General features: G+C 41.6%; 2 protein-coding genes across 3 annotated transcripts; one reads left to right on the top strand and one right to left on the bottom strand.

Annotated features, from left to right (window-relative positions):
• Positions 1-224: 224 nt before the first annotated feature.
• LOC124111972 (lysoplasmalogenase-like protein TMEM86A) lies at positions 225-5,123 on the bottom strand. Its single transcript, XM_046471902.2, has 2 exons — positions 4,916-5,123; positions 225-1,053 (listed from the first exon to the last, which is right to left on the bottom strand). The coding sequence occupies exons 1-2, from the start codon at positions 4,927-4,929 to the stop codon at positions 339-341; spliced, it is 729 nt and encodes a 242-aa protein (XP_046327858.2). The 5' UTR covers positions 4,930-5,123; the 3' UTR covers positions 225-338.
• A 6,159-nt stretch (positions 5,124-11,282) lies between these two features.
• Positions 11,283-15,188, top strand: LOC124111971 (lysoplasmalogenase-like protein TMEM86A). 2 transcript variants are annotated; one of them, XM_046471900.2, is made up of 3 exons: positions 11,283-11,496; positions 11,734-11,849; positions 13,657-15,188. In XM_046471900.2, exons 2-3 carry the CDS (start codon positions 11,821-11,823, stop codon positions 14,330-14,332), a joined length of 705 nt encoding a protein of 234 aa, XP_046327856.1. In that variant the 5' UTR covers positions 11,283-11,496; positions 11,734-11,820; the 3' UTR covers positions 14,333-15,188. The 2 variants fall into 2 exon arrangements, with proteins under 2 accessions (XP_046327856.1, XP_046327857.1); XM_046471901.2 differs by having other exon boundaries at positions 11,729-11,849.

Genomic DNA, 15,188 nt, shown 5'->3' with positions numbered 1-15,188 from the left:
TTACCTTCAATATTGCGGACCGCAGTGCTACACACCATTAACTCGCTCAAATGCACATATTCATGCTGATTCGGTAAGATTGACGTTTGAAATCTGACAACACAAAAAAGTGTTCCCGATGCTTCCGTCTCCTCAATCAAAACTTGAATAAATATTATCAAACACATTTAAAAAATTAAATTTACATTATGTTGACTTTTCGCGCGTGAAATTAATACACAGTCAAGAGTTCACAATCGAGCTTTATTCTTTAATCTTGATATTTCCAACAAACTGAAGAATTATCATCTCTCAGATCTAGCGAATCCTATCGGGTAAACAAGTTGTATAACCATAAATTATTTATCTTTCGCATCCTTGTCTTCGGGTGAGATTTCGGTGACAGTGCTGATGGCAAAGCTAAACTGAGCGCCATAGTAGAGGATCATCACGAGACACTCAAGGGATCCCCCACCAAGGGAATATGTATCGATAACAATGAGAGTATCTGATAAGATGAACAAGGCAGCGCCTACTATTCCCCACAAAGCAGAAACAGATCTCTCCTTCTCGTAGCGACATGACGTCATTGCTCCAACGGTCATAAGCAGAGCAAAATATCCAACAAGGGATAACTTCGTAAAAGTAGAGTCAATTGATTCGTGGTAGCCAAGAAACATTACAACGAGGAGGTTCACAAAGAGGTACACGGACTTCCGGTTGTCCGAGTCTTGCTTCCCGCTCAGGCCAACAATGTACATGAAATGCGCTATGGAGAAGACGAACACGCCAAGAGGAAGAAGTGACGAACGAAACAGCATGAACACGTCGCCTAAACTCGACACCAGCAGACCAATGAGCACTGAAGGGATGTAGTGGTCGTCGGTTCCGTTTGGGTGCAGGTGTTTCTTGTACACGAAGCCGGCTAGACACAGAACCGGAAGTGCTTTGAAGAAGGCGGCCACGACGGATTCCTCAGGCAGGTCAACAAATGGTTGGAAGACGACGAAGAAGAGGGATGCTGACAGATAGAAGGGAACAAGCAGAAGGTCGGAGGCCCGCGCAAACACTTCCCTGTAAAGACAAAAGGACACACTCATAAATACTGGTACTATAACAGTGGCAAAATTACTAATATTTCTCTTCAAGTTTTGATCAAATTCAAATATCAAATATACTTTATATTTAACATTGCCGAGTCAGTAAATGCTACATAGTTTTCGAACTTGTATAATAATACGTAACGCTGCAAGATACAAGCTGTAACAACCGGTCAAACGAGCTGGTAGGCACTTATCAGATAAGGCTATTGACATTCTAGACACGGCTGACCAGTTCTAGACACGACTGACCAGCCTAGAACAACTAACAAAGCAAACCAGCACATCAAAACTTGTATAATATGACCAACATGTGGTAAGGCATTTGTAAAGATTCCAAACTGGACAGACGGGTATTGACTTGCTTTCAACCGTGGACAGAGGGGCTAAGGTATAGATACGAGAATGGCGAGTTGAGTGATTCCTGCTGTTTGCCTGAGAACCTGAAGGCGTGGAGATCCCGGAGTTAATTCCTCGCCACAATTCTAGGTATACATGGTCCTTAAAACAGACTGTTTCAATACAAAGTGAGTGGTTCTGACGCTGTGTTACAGCGCTGTTACATGTACATGCAGCCAGCTGACTTGGTTGATGCATGTCATCGTATTCCAGTTGCGTGGGTCGATGCTCATGATGTCAGTCACTGGATTGTCTGATCCAGACTCGATTATTAAAGACGTTAAACAACAAACAAACAAACATAACTGTATGTTCTGGTCAATCACTTGATTGCATGGTGTGTTTACAGGCCGTCGTCATATAGCCGGAATATTGCTGTTTTCGGCGTAAAACACAAACAACAAACAAACAAAGAGTGTAGAATAAAAAAAAAACGCGGACAGGTTAGCTACAAGCAAGTTCGGATATGAAGAAGGCTTCGTCTGATGTTATTTATCTCACGAGAATCAATTACGCCCGTGAGTGAACGGGCACACCTCAAGTTAATGATGTAGGAGAGCAATGTGGTGGTGACTATGGTTACGACCTAAACAATCCATCTTCGTGTTTTCCTTCTAAAAAATCCCTGAGGTCGGAAACACAGTTGTGTGCATAGTGTACGAGTTCGATAGCGAAAATGTATAAGGGTAGGTATTCATGCTGTAACTAAGTAAACAATCTCATCTGAACATCCCTGAACATCTTTCCAGGATAATTTTTAAACTAATGTGGGGGTATGTTTGGCTCAGTCGTCTGACGGGCCGCAATTCGCAGTGCAGAGTTGCGTCCCTTGGGCACGCCAAAAAACAAAATATGATCGAAGGTCCGAATCCCGGTATGCCCAGATTATGTTCTATTTTTTTCCAACATCAAACTGACACGCGCTGATATTACTGGAATGCTGTTCAAAGCAAAGTTAACCCAACTCACTCACTCACTCAAATATATCAATATCGTAACATCGTAATATCGTAATATCAGTATCGTAATATTGTAATATCAGTATCGTTATATTCAGTCAGGTATTATGTGACCTGTAAGTGACATTTTCACTCGCGAGTGCGCCACTCATATCAGGTTCACCCAATGAGATAAACATGTAATTTGACAAGAAAAGACAAATATCCTGGATTCGACGTCAGTAAATCTCAATATGCTGTCAAGATATAGGTGAAGTAATATCTAGAGGTCATATGAAGACCATTAGTTCCTGAACTTATAACACATGTACATATATATGACCGCGTCACCTCTTAAGACACCATAACGACACATCAATCAGGCCCTTGTCTCATAAAATGGTGTGCATGCGATGGATGAGTCAGGACCCGCCTGTTTGGTTTGTACGAGTCTCTTATTGGTGGCAGAGGTGCTGAAGTTGCCAACGTGACCGCCTGGCTCCCAGTGACGTAATGCATGTTCTCTGTGTACGCTCGATTTAGATTCCAGAAATTGCAATGACGGAACATGAGCAATCCCTGGGCAACGATTACCCCATCGGCCTGTGCTTTGTCGCCGCTCTGAGCAAATTCCCTTAATTTATCAAACCCAAAATGCATTTGTCCAATAGTCAAAGGGGCGTCTTTAATAAATATCCACGAGCTAATTCATATTTGCATACCGCAAAATCAACACTCAAGATGGTAGCTACGCTGTTGACATGAACTGGCTAGGCCGTATGATAGATGCTTTAAACCATTTTATATAGTGAGTGAGTGAGTGAGTGAGTGAGTTGGGTTTAACGCCGCTTTTAACAGTATTCCAGTTATATCACGGCGTGTCAGCTTAATGTGGGAGGAAAGCCTGAAGTGATGCAGGTCTCAGACGTTTACCACTTCGTTTACCAAGGGACGCAACTCTGCACAGCGAATCGCGGCGCCTTAGACGACTGGGCCACCCGTGCCCCCCAGCCCGACGGTCGGGTTTTATTTCATATGTGAAAATATTCTAAATATTCCCGATGATAAGCATTAATTCAAATATAAAGATGAATGATAAAATGTAACCAAAAAAAACCCCGTTAGCTTATCCTGAGAAACATATGATTATAGTGGGCAGGCAGGTTTTGGTCAGGGCTGGCAAGTATTTCAGCTAGCCAGTCCTGTGGTCTGGCTGAAATTTTTGGGAGTTTCATACCCTGCTATGAATATCATCAGTTTTGGAGTACACAAATCAGTGAACAACAACGTGAACATTTATCCAATATTGGGTACGATGACACACCAGTGCAGCCAGCTGCAGTTGGTGTTTTCATTACTAGTACTGTTCACATTCAGTACCACCCAGTCCACGTTCACGACGTTGTCCCCTGTCGATATTCTGGTTAAGGGTAGGTTCGCAATACCACGTCAGTTTAGCATCTATTACGTAGCAAAAAATGTAAGTGCTTACACACTGAAATCGTTACAACAATTAAATAAACAGCTAGCTTGCTTCCAGTTTGAAAAGGTCCCACATTAGTTGGTTCGATACTGTTGTGTTTGCTTGCTGCATTAGTTGTTGATGATATCAGGGTTTGATCAACATGATTAAACCTGTTCTACACTAAAATGTGTTATATCTTGAAAGAGGAATGGATATCTTTCTGATATCTTTGTTTCAGACATGTTGAAATTGTTGCTTGTGTTTGGACTGTTTTTGACAAGCCGCATAAGTTAAGAAATACATTCACTGCAACATGTTTGGTTACAATTTAAGTTAAACTGAACTAAACTAGACTAAACTAAACTGGGGATCGGTGGTCAGACTGTGTTTGATTTTATGTCATCGTGACCTATGGTGTGAATCATTGCTCGTGACTTCGATCACTGGTTTGTCTGGTCCCGACTCGACCATTTCCAGGCCGCCTTTCTTTAGATGAAGTATTACTGAGTGCATTCACCCGCCTTTGCCTATAAAGCATATGGGACACGGGTATTTTTCTTCTCCGTATCCTACAGTGGGACTGTTAGTGTTCAAAATACCGTACGCCTGTTAAAACAAATGTATGTATGAGTATTTATATTTCTCCCTTCTTTTTGTAAGTGGTGTTTTAATGGTCGTGTCAATCAGTTTGACGGATGAGTTCCTTTGTTTAACACTGGGTGAAAATACGTGATGAATGTAGGTCACACATGCAGCTATAGGTTACAATGAAAATCGATATGTGTGAAAGTAGCCGACAGAAACTATACTACGAAATAAGCACGCCAGCTGACTAGGAAACAGCCACGTGTTAACTCTATGTACACACTATGGCAGTAGGAACGAACAGCTGTCATATCGCATCACACATCTGTCAACCCTTGTTTTCTAATCGTTTTCGTTATTAACCTTCCTGCCGTGAACAAAAACCATTATGTATGACTAGTAATCAAAATATTAAGTAAAATAGTTTAAACAATATAAACAACACTCACTTTTGGGAGAACATGTTTCCAGTAATGCGACGCCCGTCTCGCTCACAACTACAACTGGCCTGGATCTATTTTTAGCGCGTAAACTCGTCACAGCGACCCGTCAATGACCCGGTGTTTGCAGATGAATATCTACCTTAACATGTACGATTAGTGGCCTCTGGACGTCTTGAGTAACGGAAGATCACTATAATTGGTATGTTGACCTGTACTGAGGCAGTGAAATGTCGGCTCATTTATATCCAATATTAAGCTTGACACGGACTCAGCTCAAAGGTCATGTTTAGAGGCACAATTTATTTCCTTATTCGGTTTCAGAACATCCTATTTTCTGTAAAAAAAAATAATTCCAGAGAAGAAAATTTAATATGAGCTTTGGTTTACAATTTTAGTCAATATGTCCTTGGTGCACTCGATAAACGGTGTAAAAAACTAAGCCACCACACACCCTTAAAATGTGGCACCGTGTGGTGTGCCGCAATGCTGTACAGAGTTGTATCCCTTACATGTGATAGGATCCGCTGAGCTTGGTTTCGAATCCCCCTGGTTATGATCCTTGGTTTGCCCGCATTATACCCGTTTCACCAAATGGTTATTTAAGCGTCTAAGACCGGCATCACTTCGGACTTTCCTCCATTAATCTGCCACGGAGTGATACAACTGGAATACTGTAAAACCCACAGTTTAAAGCGGCATTAAACCCAATTCACTCATTAATAATATAATAAGCACGACTTGGTTCGTCGGAAAAAACACCCAGTGTAACATGTAAATATGCTCTTTAATCGACGTGTTAAGCTTCAGCTCGAAAAAATCAAAATATATCATATATTTCTGTATATTTATTATTGTGGGTCCAAAGTATAGATCCCTTGTTCTGTATATGGAGCTATGAAGGAATGTGGAAGAACAGGACCGAGCGAGTTTTCCTGCACATATGTATATAATGATATAATGTGGTACCGCGACATTTTCAGTGTGGGTTGATATGATTGTACATTCATTAATTACACAAAATTGTTTGTAAATGATACCATAATTACGTTGTTGAATGTCAAATATGCAGTTGGATATCCATATATCATGGGTGAACAAAGTATTCGTAATTAAAACATCTCGATAATAACGTGCATAAAACGTCAACATTGTTGTCAGAGTTTATAAGATTTATACACTTCAGCTGCCCCCTAGATCGTTTGACTGTCCTTACTATTGCAGGATTATATACGAAAGCTCAAATTGTTTGTTTGTTGTTTAAGGCCGCTCTCGCTGTCATTCCAGCTGTATGACAGTGGCCTGTAAACAATCGAATCTGGCATAGACAATCTAGTGATTGATATTGTGAACAACGGTCCACACCTTCGTTGCTGGTGATATATTCTAAATTGAAACCTTCAGGGAGCTACGAAATTTCAAAACTGAAAACACCAATTAAGTGGTATTGTTTCGGTATTAATGTGGGAGGACATTCCGAAATGATGCAGAGATGCTTACCCCTTTGATGTAACCACGAACGGACATGGTGCTGACAAACCAAGAATAATAATCAGGGCAAACTAGGATTCGAAACCACGATCCACGGATACAGGCTCCTTTAAGGGACGCAACTCTGCAAAATGAATTGCGGCGCTTTAGACGACAGGGCTACCCGACCCCCGAAATTCTTATTTCAAATATGCTACCTCATTCATGTACTGAATTCAGTGTGCACACAGCAACATTCCATCTATATGACGGCGTTCTGTAAATGATCAAGTCTGGACGAGGCAATCCAGTGACTGACATCATGAGCATCGATCTACGCAATTCCTACATCATTACCTTAAGATGTGCCAGTTCACTCACGGGCGTAATGTACATATAAGAGCATTTTTGATTCTTCGTGAGATAAATGACATCAGACGAAGCCTTTTTCTTATCCGACTTGCCTGTAGCTAATCTATCTGCGTTTTATTTTAACTTCGTACTCACTTGTTTGTTTCTTTGTTGTTTAATGCCGCACTCAACAATATTATATCTAGTAGTATATGACGGCGTTACTGTAAATACTCAAGTCTTGACAAGACAATCCAGTGACTGACATCATGAACATCGATCGACATGCACCATGCTCTTATGCCTCTCACAACAACCACGGGTTGCTGAAGACCAATTCAAGACCGGATCTTCACGGTGATTAACTGTGAAAACACAGATCTTAACACGTTAAACGCCTTTTCCCGAGAAACCGTTATAACACTACTATTGAGATTATCTTCTAAGCATTTAAGGTTCTGACAAACTATTTGAAAATATTTAACAAATTCGTAGCCGTGGTCGATTATTAGTGGAAACTAGACTTGTATAGTCAGTTAACGCCCTTGCCTCGGGAAGATGCTTTGAGTGTCCAAACAAAAATATTTCCGTCACTTCCAAGTGTACATTACTTGGAACATGATTCAGTATAATGTTGGTCTGTATAATTTACAACAACCTGTCGATTCTTGTAGAATATTGAATCGTTAAAACAGTAGTGACGTCCCATATGTCTTTTAATTCCGTTCTCAGGCCTACTTTCTCTATCTGTTATGTTCGATGATTGCGAAGTTGCAACATTATCTCGGCTGAAGAGTGGCGCAAAGTTCATTCAACATATGCAACGTGCAGTGCTCAACATACACTCTTTAAAAAAAGAAATGCACTGGGAGTGTGTAGTTCATTGAACCTGACTACACAAAAATATCGGTATATAAATTGGATATATGTTATACAGTAAACTACGGTAATAACGAACTCAAAGGGACTACTAATTTTAGTTCGTTATAACCGTAGTTCGTTATAAGTACATATTCAGCATGACTACAGCAAGTAGTCGGGACCAAAAGGTAAGTTCGTTATATCCGTCAGTTCGTTATAAGCGTGTTCGTTATAACCGTAGTTTACTGTAATTGGAAAATGTTGGTCGCCTGAGATTCGACAAACGGTGTGTCAAAACGCAGCCATTGTGGGTTGGCATTGTTTTCACACTTGTACAAAAATGTCATGGAGGAAAACAGTAAAGCAAAATTCACGTACAAGTTATGACATTCGTAACTCGTGGTAGTGGCTATAAAAAGGCAAGCATAAGCCAATAACTTGTCATTCAACTGTCAACATTTTTCAAGTTCGATAATGCCAAGACTCGGCGCTGCCGATCGGAACATCGCCATTGGGCGTATCCAAAGACGGGAATCGCAGTCTTCTGTTGCACGCCACTTCTACGTCCACCACAACACCATTTGCCGCCTTTGTGACCTATACACACAGTTCACTTCCACTGCAGACCGTCCGAGAACCGGCCGACCAAGAGTTACCACCCCTGCACAGGATCGCTACATTCGAGTGTTCCACCTACGCCATCGCAATGCCACAGCTACGGAGACTGCAGGACGCATCCCTGGTTTGAGGAGGATATCGAACCAGACATCTTCGCAAGGCTGGAATCCGACCCAGATGACCAGTTTTCGTCCCTGATTTGTAACAGATCCATCGACAGCGACGTTTTCGTTGGTGCCATACCTTACAGCCTTTGAATTTGAGAAACTGGAGACGAGAGTGGTTTAGCGACAGTGTTTCAACAGTAGACAGTGTCACAGTAGACTACCTTCATAATGCCAACATCAACGTCTTCCCCCGGCCGTCGAGATCTCCTGATCTCAACCCAATCGAACACCTCTGGGATGAACTCGATCGACGTCTACGTCGTCAGAACACACTGCAGACACTCCCACAACTGGCAACGCGTTACAAGCAGAATGGCGCAGAATTCCGCAGGATAGAAATCGTACACTTATCCAGTCAGTGCCGAGGAGATGCAGAGCCGTGATTGCTGCCCGGGGACACGAGATACTGAGTTCAGCGCTACCCTGTGGCCTTATGTGACATGACAATGAACAGTTTTCAATGCCTTTGCACAACGACAACATGTGACTATCAAGCTCCAAAATTTCATATTTGTATCGATGATTTTAAATTAAATATATCGACTTTATTACGTACAATAAATCTAATAAAATGTACCTGCGCGTTTGTTGTTGTTGTTTGGGGCCATTGAAAATGCAGTGAAAACATATCTGTTTCAGACTTTGAAAAAAATAGAAATTGTCAGTCACAAAAAATACATTGTTGCAAGATTATTATTTTTTAAATAAAAAGGTTCATAGTTTCAATCAACAAAATATCTGGTTTTGCAGCTCTAGCTGAAACAAATATCTGGTCGCCATACAGAATCCAAGGCCCCAGAATATCAAATGGCCGGTCCCTAATCATCCTCCACGGGTATTTATATCATTCTTAGGTATTGGAATCACATCCTTGGGTCCAGGACTTTGGTTTAACCAATGATTAGCCATTTGTTAAAATAAATGTGTTTAGAATGGAGTTTCAGGCGACTAATAATCTGTATCTCTTCATTCAAACATGACAAGTGTGTCACATAAGCTCACAACAATGATACATGTCTCCGTTACAATATGCAAGATAGCGCGATAGTGTCCTCCCAAAACGCAGACCTAACATAATGCAGACACTTGTAATCAGATTACAGTCGTCAGGCTCGCTACATTAGTGGAAGCATGTCATCGTATCCCAATTGCGTAGAGCGACGCTCATGGTGTTAATCACTGGATTGTCTGATCAAGGCTCAGTTATTTACAGACCGCCGTCAAACAGCTTGAATAATGCAGTGTGGCGTTAAACAACAAACAGACAACATCTAGTACGTTCATTGTTTGCACTAAGGGGGATTACTCCTATACAGATTTGAATGACCGTCGGAGTTAAACGTGTGTTACGTGTTGCAAAGACCACAGTTATAGTCTGTGTGCTTTGTTGGTTGCTTTGTTGTTCAACGCCGCATTCAGCAATATTCCAGCTATGTGGCGGCGGTCTGTAAATAATCGAGTCTGGACCGGACAATCCAGTGATTGAAATCATGAGCATCGATCAACGCAACTGGGATACAATGACATGCATCAAACCAAGTCAACGAGTCTGACCACCTGATCCCGTTAGTCGCCTGTTACGACAAGCATAGTCGCCTGTTACGGCAAGCATGGGTTGCTGAAGACCAACAGATTCTAACTGAAGCTGCTTATATTACATACAAGCATAAAGGGACATAATAACATATTCATTTGAAGTCATTAAGTTAAGCGCAGTTAGACTTTGCTGATGACTACGAGAGATATCCATTGTACATATTAACCAGTGAGACTATTATTTCAAACATGTCAAACACCCTATTCTTGACTTGCACAAGTCTGTAAGGCAATCATAGTTAGTTTAAAAAATAAGTTCTAGATTATGTAAATAATAAGAAAAAGTTGTCCCTTTTAGAGACTGGAGTCCTTACTGTCCACATATCTAGACTTACACATCCATGGACTTTTCTTTCAGTACAGCCTTCGAGCAAGGCTAACCCCATTCCTCCGTCTCTCTGTCAACAATCTCATTAAAATCAGATCTTAGTTCTCGCTATCGCTAAACAAAGATCTGAGGACATCCCATTACGGGTAACGTCAGAACGACCTTTCATTCGACCAATCAAAGCGTCGCTTACCAGATCATGAAAGTGACAGTCGGAATGTGTTTTCTAAACATGCAACCTCGAAAACGTTGACACGGGGTATTCCGAATGACAGTTACGGTCCGTACGACTGATTCCGTCAAAATTATCGTCTGATAAACATTTGAACGGAGGAGGCGTTGCACAGTACGTGGGAAGCACTGCCATACAATCGTAACCATATATTAGACATTCCGGATTGTTCTTTTGTTCAGTTTTCAAAATTTTAATCGAGAACTGTGTCAACATATTTTTCAAGCGTAGTCTGAAATGGAAGTCGGCAGGTTGAAACGAGTGCCGTAAAGCTCGAGAAAGATGCTTTCTCATTGGCTGATATCGACTTCTTGTTATTCGTTTCAGTGGTCGGTCAAAGTTCGCGAAAAGTCGTTCTGACGTGACCCGTAATGGGATGTCCTCGGTTCTTTGTTTAGCGGCAGCGAGAACTTAAATCTGATTTTAATGAGATTGCTCTGTCAAATTCCACAAAGCGATCTTAACACAGCAAACCGCTGTGTTAACATGGACTGGGGTGTGTGAGTAAGTATGTTTTACGCCGCTTTTAGCAATATTCCAGCAATACCAGAAATGGGCTTCACACATTGTACGCATATGGGGATTCGAACCCGGGTCTTCGGCGTGACGAACGAACACTTTAACCACTAGCCTACCCAACCGCCTCTGTAACACGGAAGGCAAGATAACCTTGGAAAGATAAACATCACTCAGCCGTCTCATAATCAAGTGAAATGTGTGTCAGTATATGTGAAATCCGTTCTCACACACCAACTATCAACGCGCTCTATTACTGTAGATCAGCAGCTACACACACCGCCTACACTGAAAAGTACATGCGACTTGTCCATCATTATGTTGATGAGCGCCAATATCACAAGGGACATGCGCAACCCCGAGCTGATAAAACAACACTCGTCTCCGGTTTTCTGTTGAACTCCAGGATCAATTAAGACAATGACGCTGTCACTTACAGGCTGTATATTGGGTATGTACTGCACGAGAAGGCTTTATTCCAATCGTTAAATGTACAAAGTGCTATTTCGATGGTGGTAATGGTTGCAGTGTTTAATCAATACCACGTGTGGATGGAGGTATTGATCAGTGTAGGCATTACCTTGTGTAGAATCGTCTTGATGCGATATTACATAATACTAATTGGTGTGTGTCCTTGGAGTTAACATGTAATGATTGATAGTGTTATTGTTTTTAATTCCGAGGTCAGCAGACATTTAACCTTCGACCTGTGTGATTGGCCAGAAATCAGAGGAAAATATCATACAAGGGAGACAACTCTTACAAGCTTATTGCCATGGGAGCTGGTTCGCAGATCGTTTCAAGGTTGGTGGAAATGGTCAATAAATTTTACAGGTTTAAAAATAAGTCGAACTTCAAATGGTATCTCGATACTGATTAATATGCATGTTGAAACTGTCATTAATGAGTTTTCAAAGGCAAGTAGCGATATCATATCAAATCGTTTACACTCCAAGAACGAGTGTGCAAAGTGTAGCCACTACTGGATTTATACCCGGAACCAAGGTCAGATGTAACAGCGCTTTATCAACCGGACGGCTATAACGCACTGAGTGTCCACCTTTATTGTTGCAGTTAGACATTATGTCATATGTTTATTAAACAGGGCACTAGGAATAAAACTAAACATATCGGACGTTAGTTCTGCTTGACCTATTTGACATGTATCTAATGTCAGGGCATATTTGATTAATTCTCGGAGAACACGCCAGCCTTGTTTCTCTGAATCGATTCCAGAGTAATGAAGTTGTTGGTTGATGAAAAAAATAAGGGTTTTTTTATTTCTTGATTGCACGAACATGTCCAAATGAGTAACTAGAAGTGTTCTTTTTATTTTAAATGTTTTTTAATCACATGCATAGGATGTTTACAATTGTCCCCTCTCCCTCTCTGCCCTTTGTGGATTTTCCTCCAAGCCTAATGAAATAATGTTGACGAAACTTACAACCGTTTAGACATTTCGCACTTTTATTTACACGTGTCAATAGGAAACACAGTTGTTATTTGGATCAAGGTTTAACCGGACCAACAAATTCTAATTTACAAAATCCCGACTTACTCCCAGTGTTAAATCATCTAAGGTTAAAAAAAGTAATGCTTTTTATTATTTTGTCCTCATCTAAATTAGGGCTGATTTTGCGACAGGATATTAGTTGTTTGTTTTAATCATGGAATTCGGTATGGCGGGGATACGGTTGGTTGGTTGGTATGTTGTTTAACCCAGCACTCAGCAATATTCCAGCTATATGACGGGGGTCTGTAAAATAATCGAGTCTGGACCAGACAATCCAGTGATTAATATCATGAGCATCGATCCACGCAATTGGGACCGATGACATGTATAAACCAAGTCAGCGAGCCTGACCACCCGATCCCGTTAGTCGCCTTTTACGACATGCATAGTCGCCTTTTTACGGCAAGCATGGGTTGCTGAAGACCTATTCTACCCCGGATCTTCACGGGAATACGGAGGGTGTAGGAAATGGGATTGGATGCTGCTGTGAACAGTAGGTCAGTTATATGATAAACTGCCAAAAGAAAGTACAGTAAACTACGGTAATAACGAACTCAAAAGGAACACTAATTTTACTTCGTTATAACCGTAGTTCGTTAGAAGCATATATACATCATGTATACAGCAAATATACAGCAAATGGACAGGATCAAAACACATTTCGTTATATCCGTCAGTTCGTTAGAAGCGTGTTCGTTATAAACGTAGTTTACTGTATACACCCATGAGTGATGGTAGCTAAAAATACAACCAACAAGAAAAGGTTATCAAGTGTGAAGTGTTTCTGCGACTGTTTTCACAAGTATCTTTTTCATGAAGTATGTAAATATTTGGTCAAAACGAATGAGGATTCTTCTTTTGCCGGACAGTTCATATATGTCGACGACCACCACCCGCCAACATCGAACTACTTGCGCAAAGCTGTCTTAGCTCTAATGTGTAATTACAAAGCTCCCCTTTCTGTCATTTAAAAGAAAAATCTGCTATGTCAAAAAAAAGACCAAAAAAAAGCGGAGTTTACCCCTTCAGTTTCACAATTCATATCAATTGACAACAAATACCAGAGTGGCTTTTATATTCAACAATTATCTTCTCCAGGGCAAGAATGGCGACTAGTCTGATGGACATCCGGCTCATTCCATTCTATCTAAGCGTCGGGGCGTATTTCGCCCTATACCGACCCTACCTGCAGTACCCACCGGAGACGATGGACGCGGCCATAGTCAAGGCCATCCCCATATGGTCGTTAGCATTTTTCATCCACACAACCAAAGATTCTCATCAGACGATATATGCCAGGCACTTCTTTGTGGGCCTGTTCTTCTCCAGCCTCGGGGACATGTGCCTAATATGGCGCGAAACGCTGTTCATTCCCGGCATGCTTTTCTTCGCCGTCGCGCATGTGTGTTACATGCTTGGACTAGCTACTGACTTTAACTTCAAGAGAACCAGATGCGGTGTGTTCTTCACGTTGCTAAGTATGTGTCTGTACCTCTTCATCTCAAGTGGTATCAGCTCCATTGTCATGAAAGTTTTAGTGCTGGTGTATCAAGGTCTAATTTTTGGGGTTGGGTGGTTGGCTGTGGAACACTTCATGTATGATCGGACAAACTCGGCTTGTTACGGAGCCTGCGGTGCTGCGCTCTTTATGTTTTCCGACTGTTTGATAGGGCTGGACAAATGGAAGTTTCGTGTTCCTTTGGCTGAAGTGGTAATAATGGCCACCTATTATGCTGGTCAAATGTGCCTTGCGTTGTCCACTGTAAGAAATTGAGGTTGCGAGTTCCGACTAGCTGCGATATCGTAACTGTACTGTCCGGTTTTTACTATTCGACATCTACTGGTCGCAAATTAATACATACGAGGGTTGATTGAGAAGCTCTGAACCTCACATGGAAGGACTTGCGTTATAGCGAAACCTTTAGTTATGTACATTATATGATGCCATAGAGACTTGTGTCAATGGTGCAAATTGTTACACTGTGACAACTAAGCAGGGATCTGCGATATTAGGAAAATGGACAGACTTGAGGAACGTGCAGTGATTCAATACTTGCACGTTTAGGGGTAAACACTTAAAGTCATCCATTAAGATATGAGTACAACACTAGGAATGGATGTCCCTCCCTATGCCACCGTAAAGAGGTGGGCAGCAGCGTGGCAGAAAGAGCCTTGAAGACGACCCCTGTCGTCCTGTGACGTCAACAACACCAGAGATGATCCAGTGAATCCACGATATTGGGATGACCGAACGACGAATGACTGAGGCTAATATTGCAAGATAGCCATTCCCAATAGAGAGTACATCCCATCCATAGAAACCTTAGCAATGAAGAAAGTAACAGCTCGTTCTGTTCAATGGCTGGCGCCATCTCATCCAAACGCACCACGCATAACACGTCTCTTGGTAATGTAGCTCTGTTTGAAGCTGAACCAGAAAGGTTCTTGCAGCAATTTGTGACTATTGATGATACCTGGGCTCACCACTTCCAGTCTGAGTCCAAACAGCAATCAAAACATTTGAAGCACTTGACATCACCACCACCAAAGAAAGCGACGACTGTCCCATCAGCTGGAAGGGTTATGGCATCTTTTTTTCTGAGATGCTGAGCGTGTCATCATAATGGTCT

The sequence above is a fragment of the Haliotis rufescens genome, unplaced genomic scaffold (genome assembly GCF_023055435.1).
Source record: "Haliotis rufescens isolate VD_foot unplaced genomic scaffold, xgHalRufe1.0.p SCAF_3, whole genome shotgun sequence".
Classification (NCBI taxonomy): domain Eukaryota; kingdom Metazoa; phylum Mollusca; class Gastropoda; order Lepetellida; family Haliotidae; genus Haliotis; species Haliotis rufescens.
Note: the sequence above shows the minus strand (reverse complement) of the source record. Positions and strands in the feature narration are given on the sequence as shown.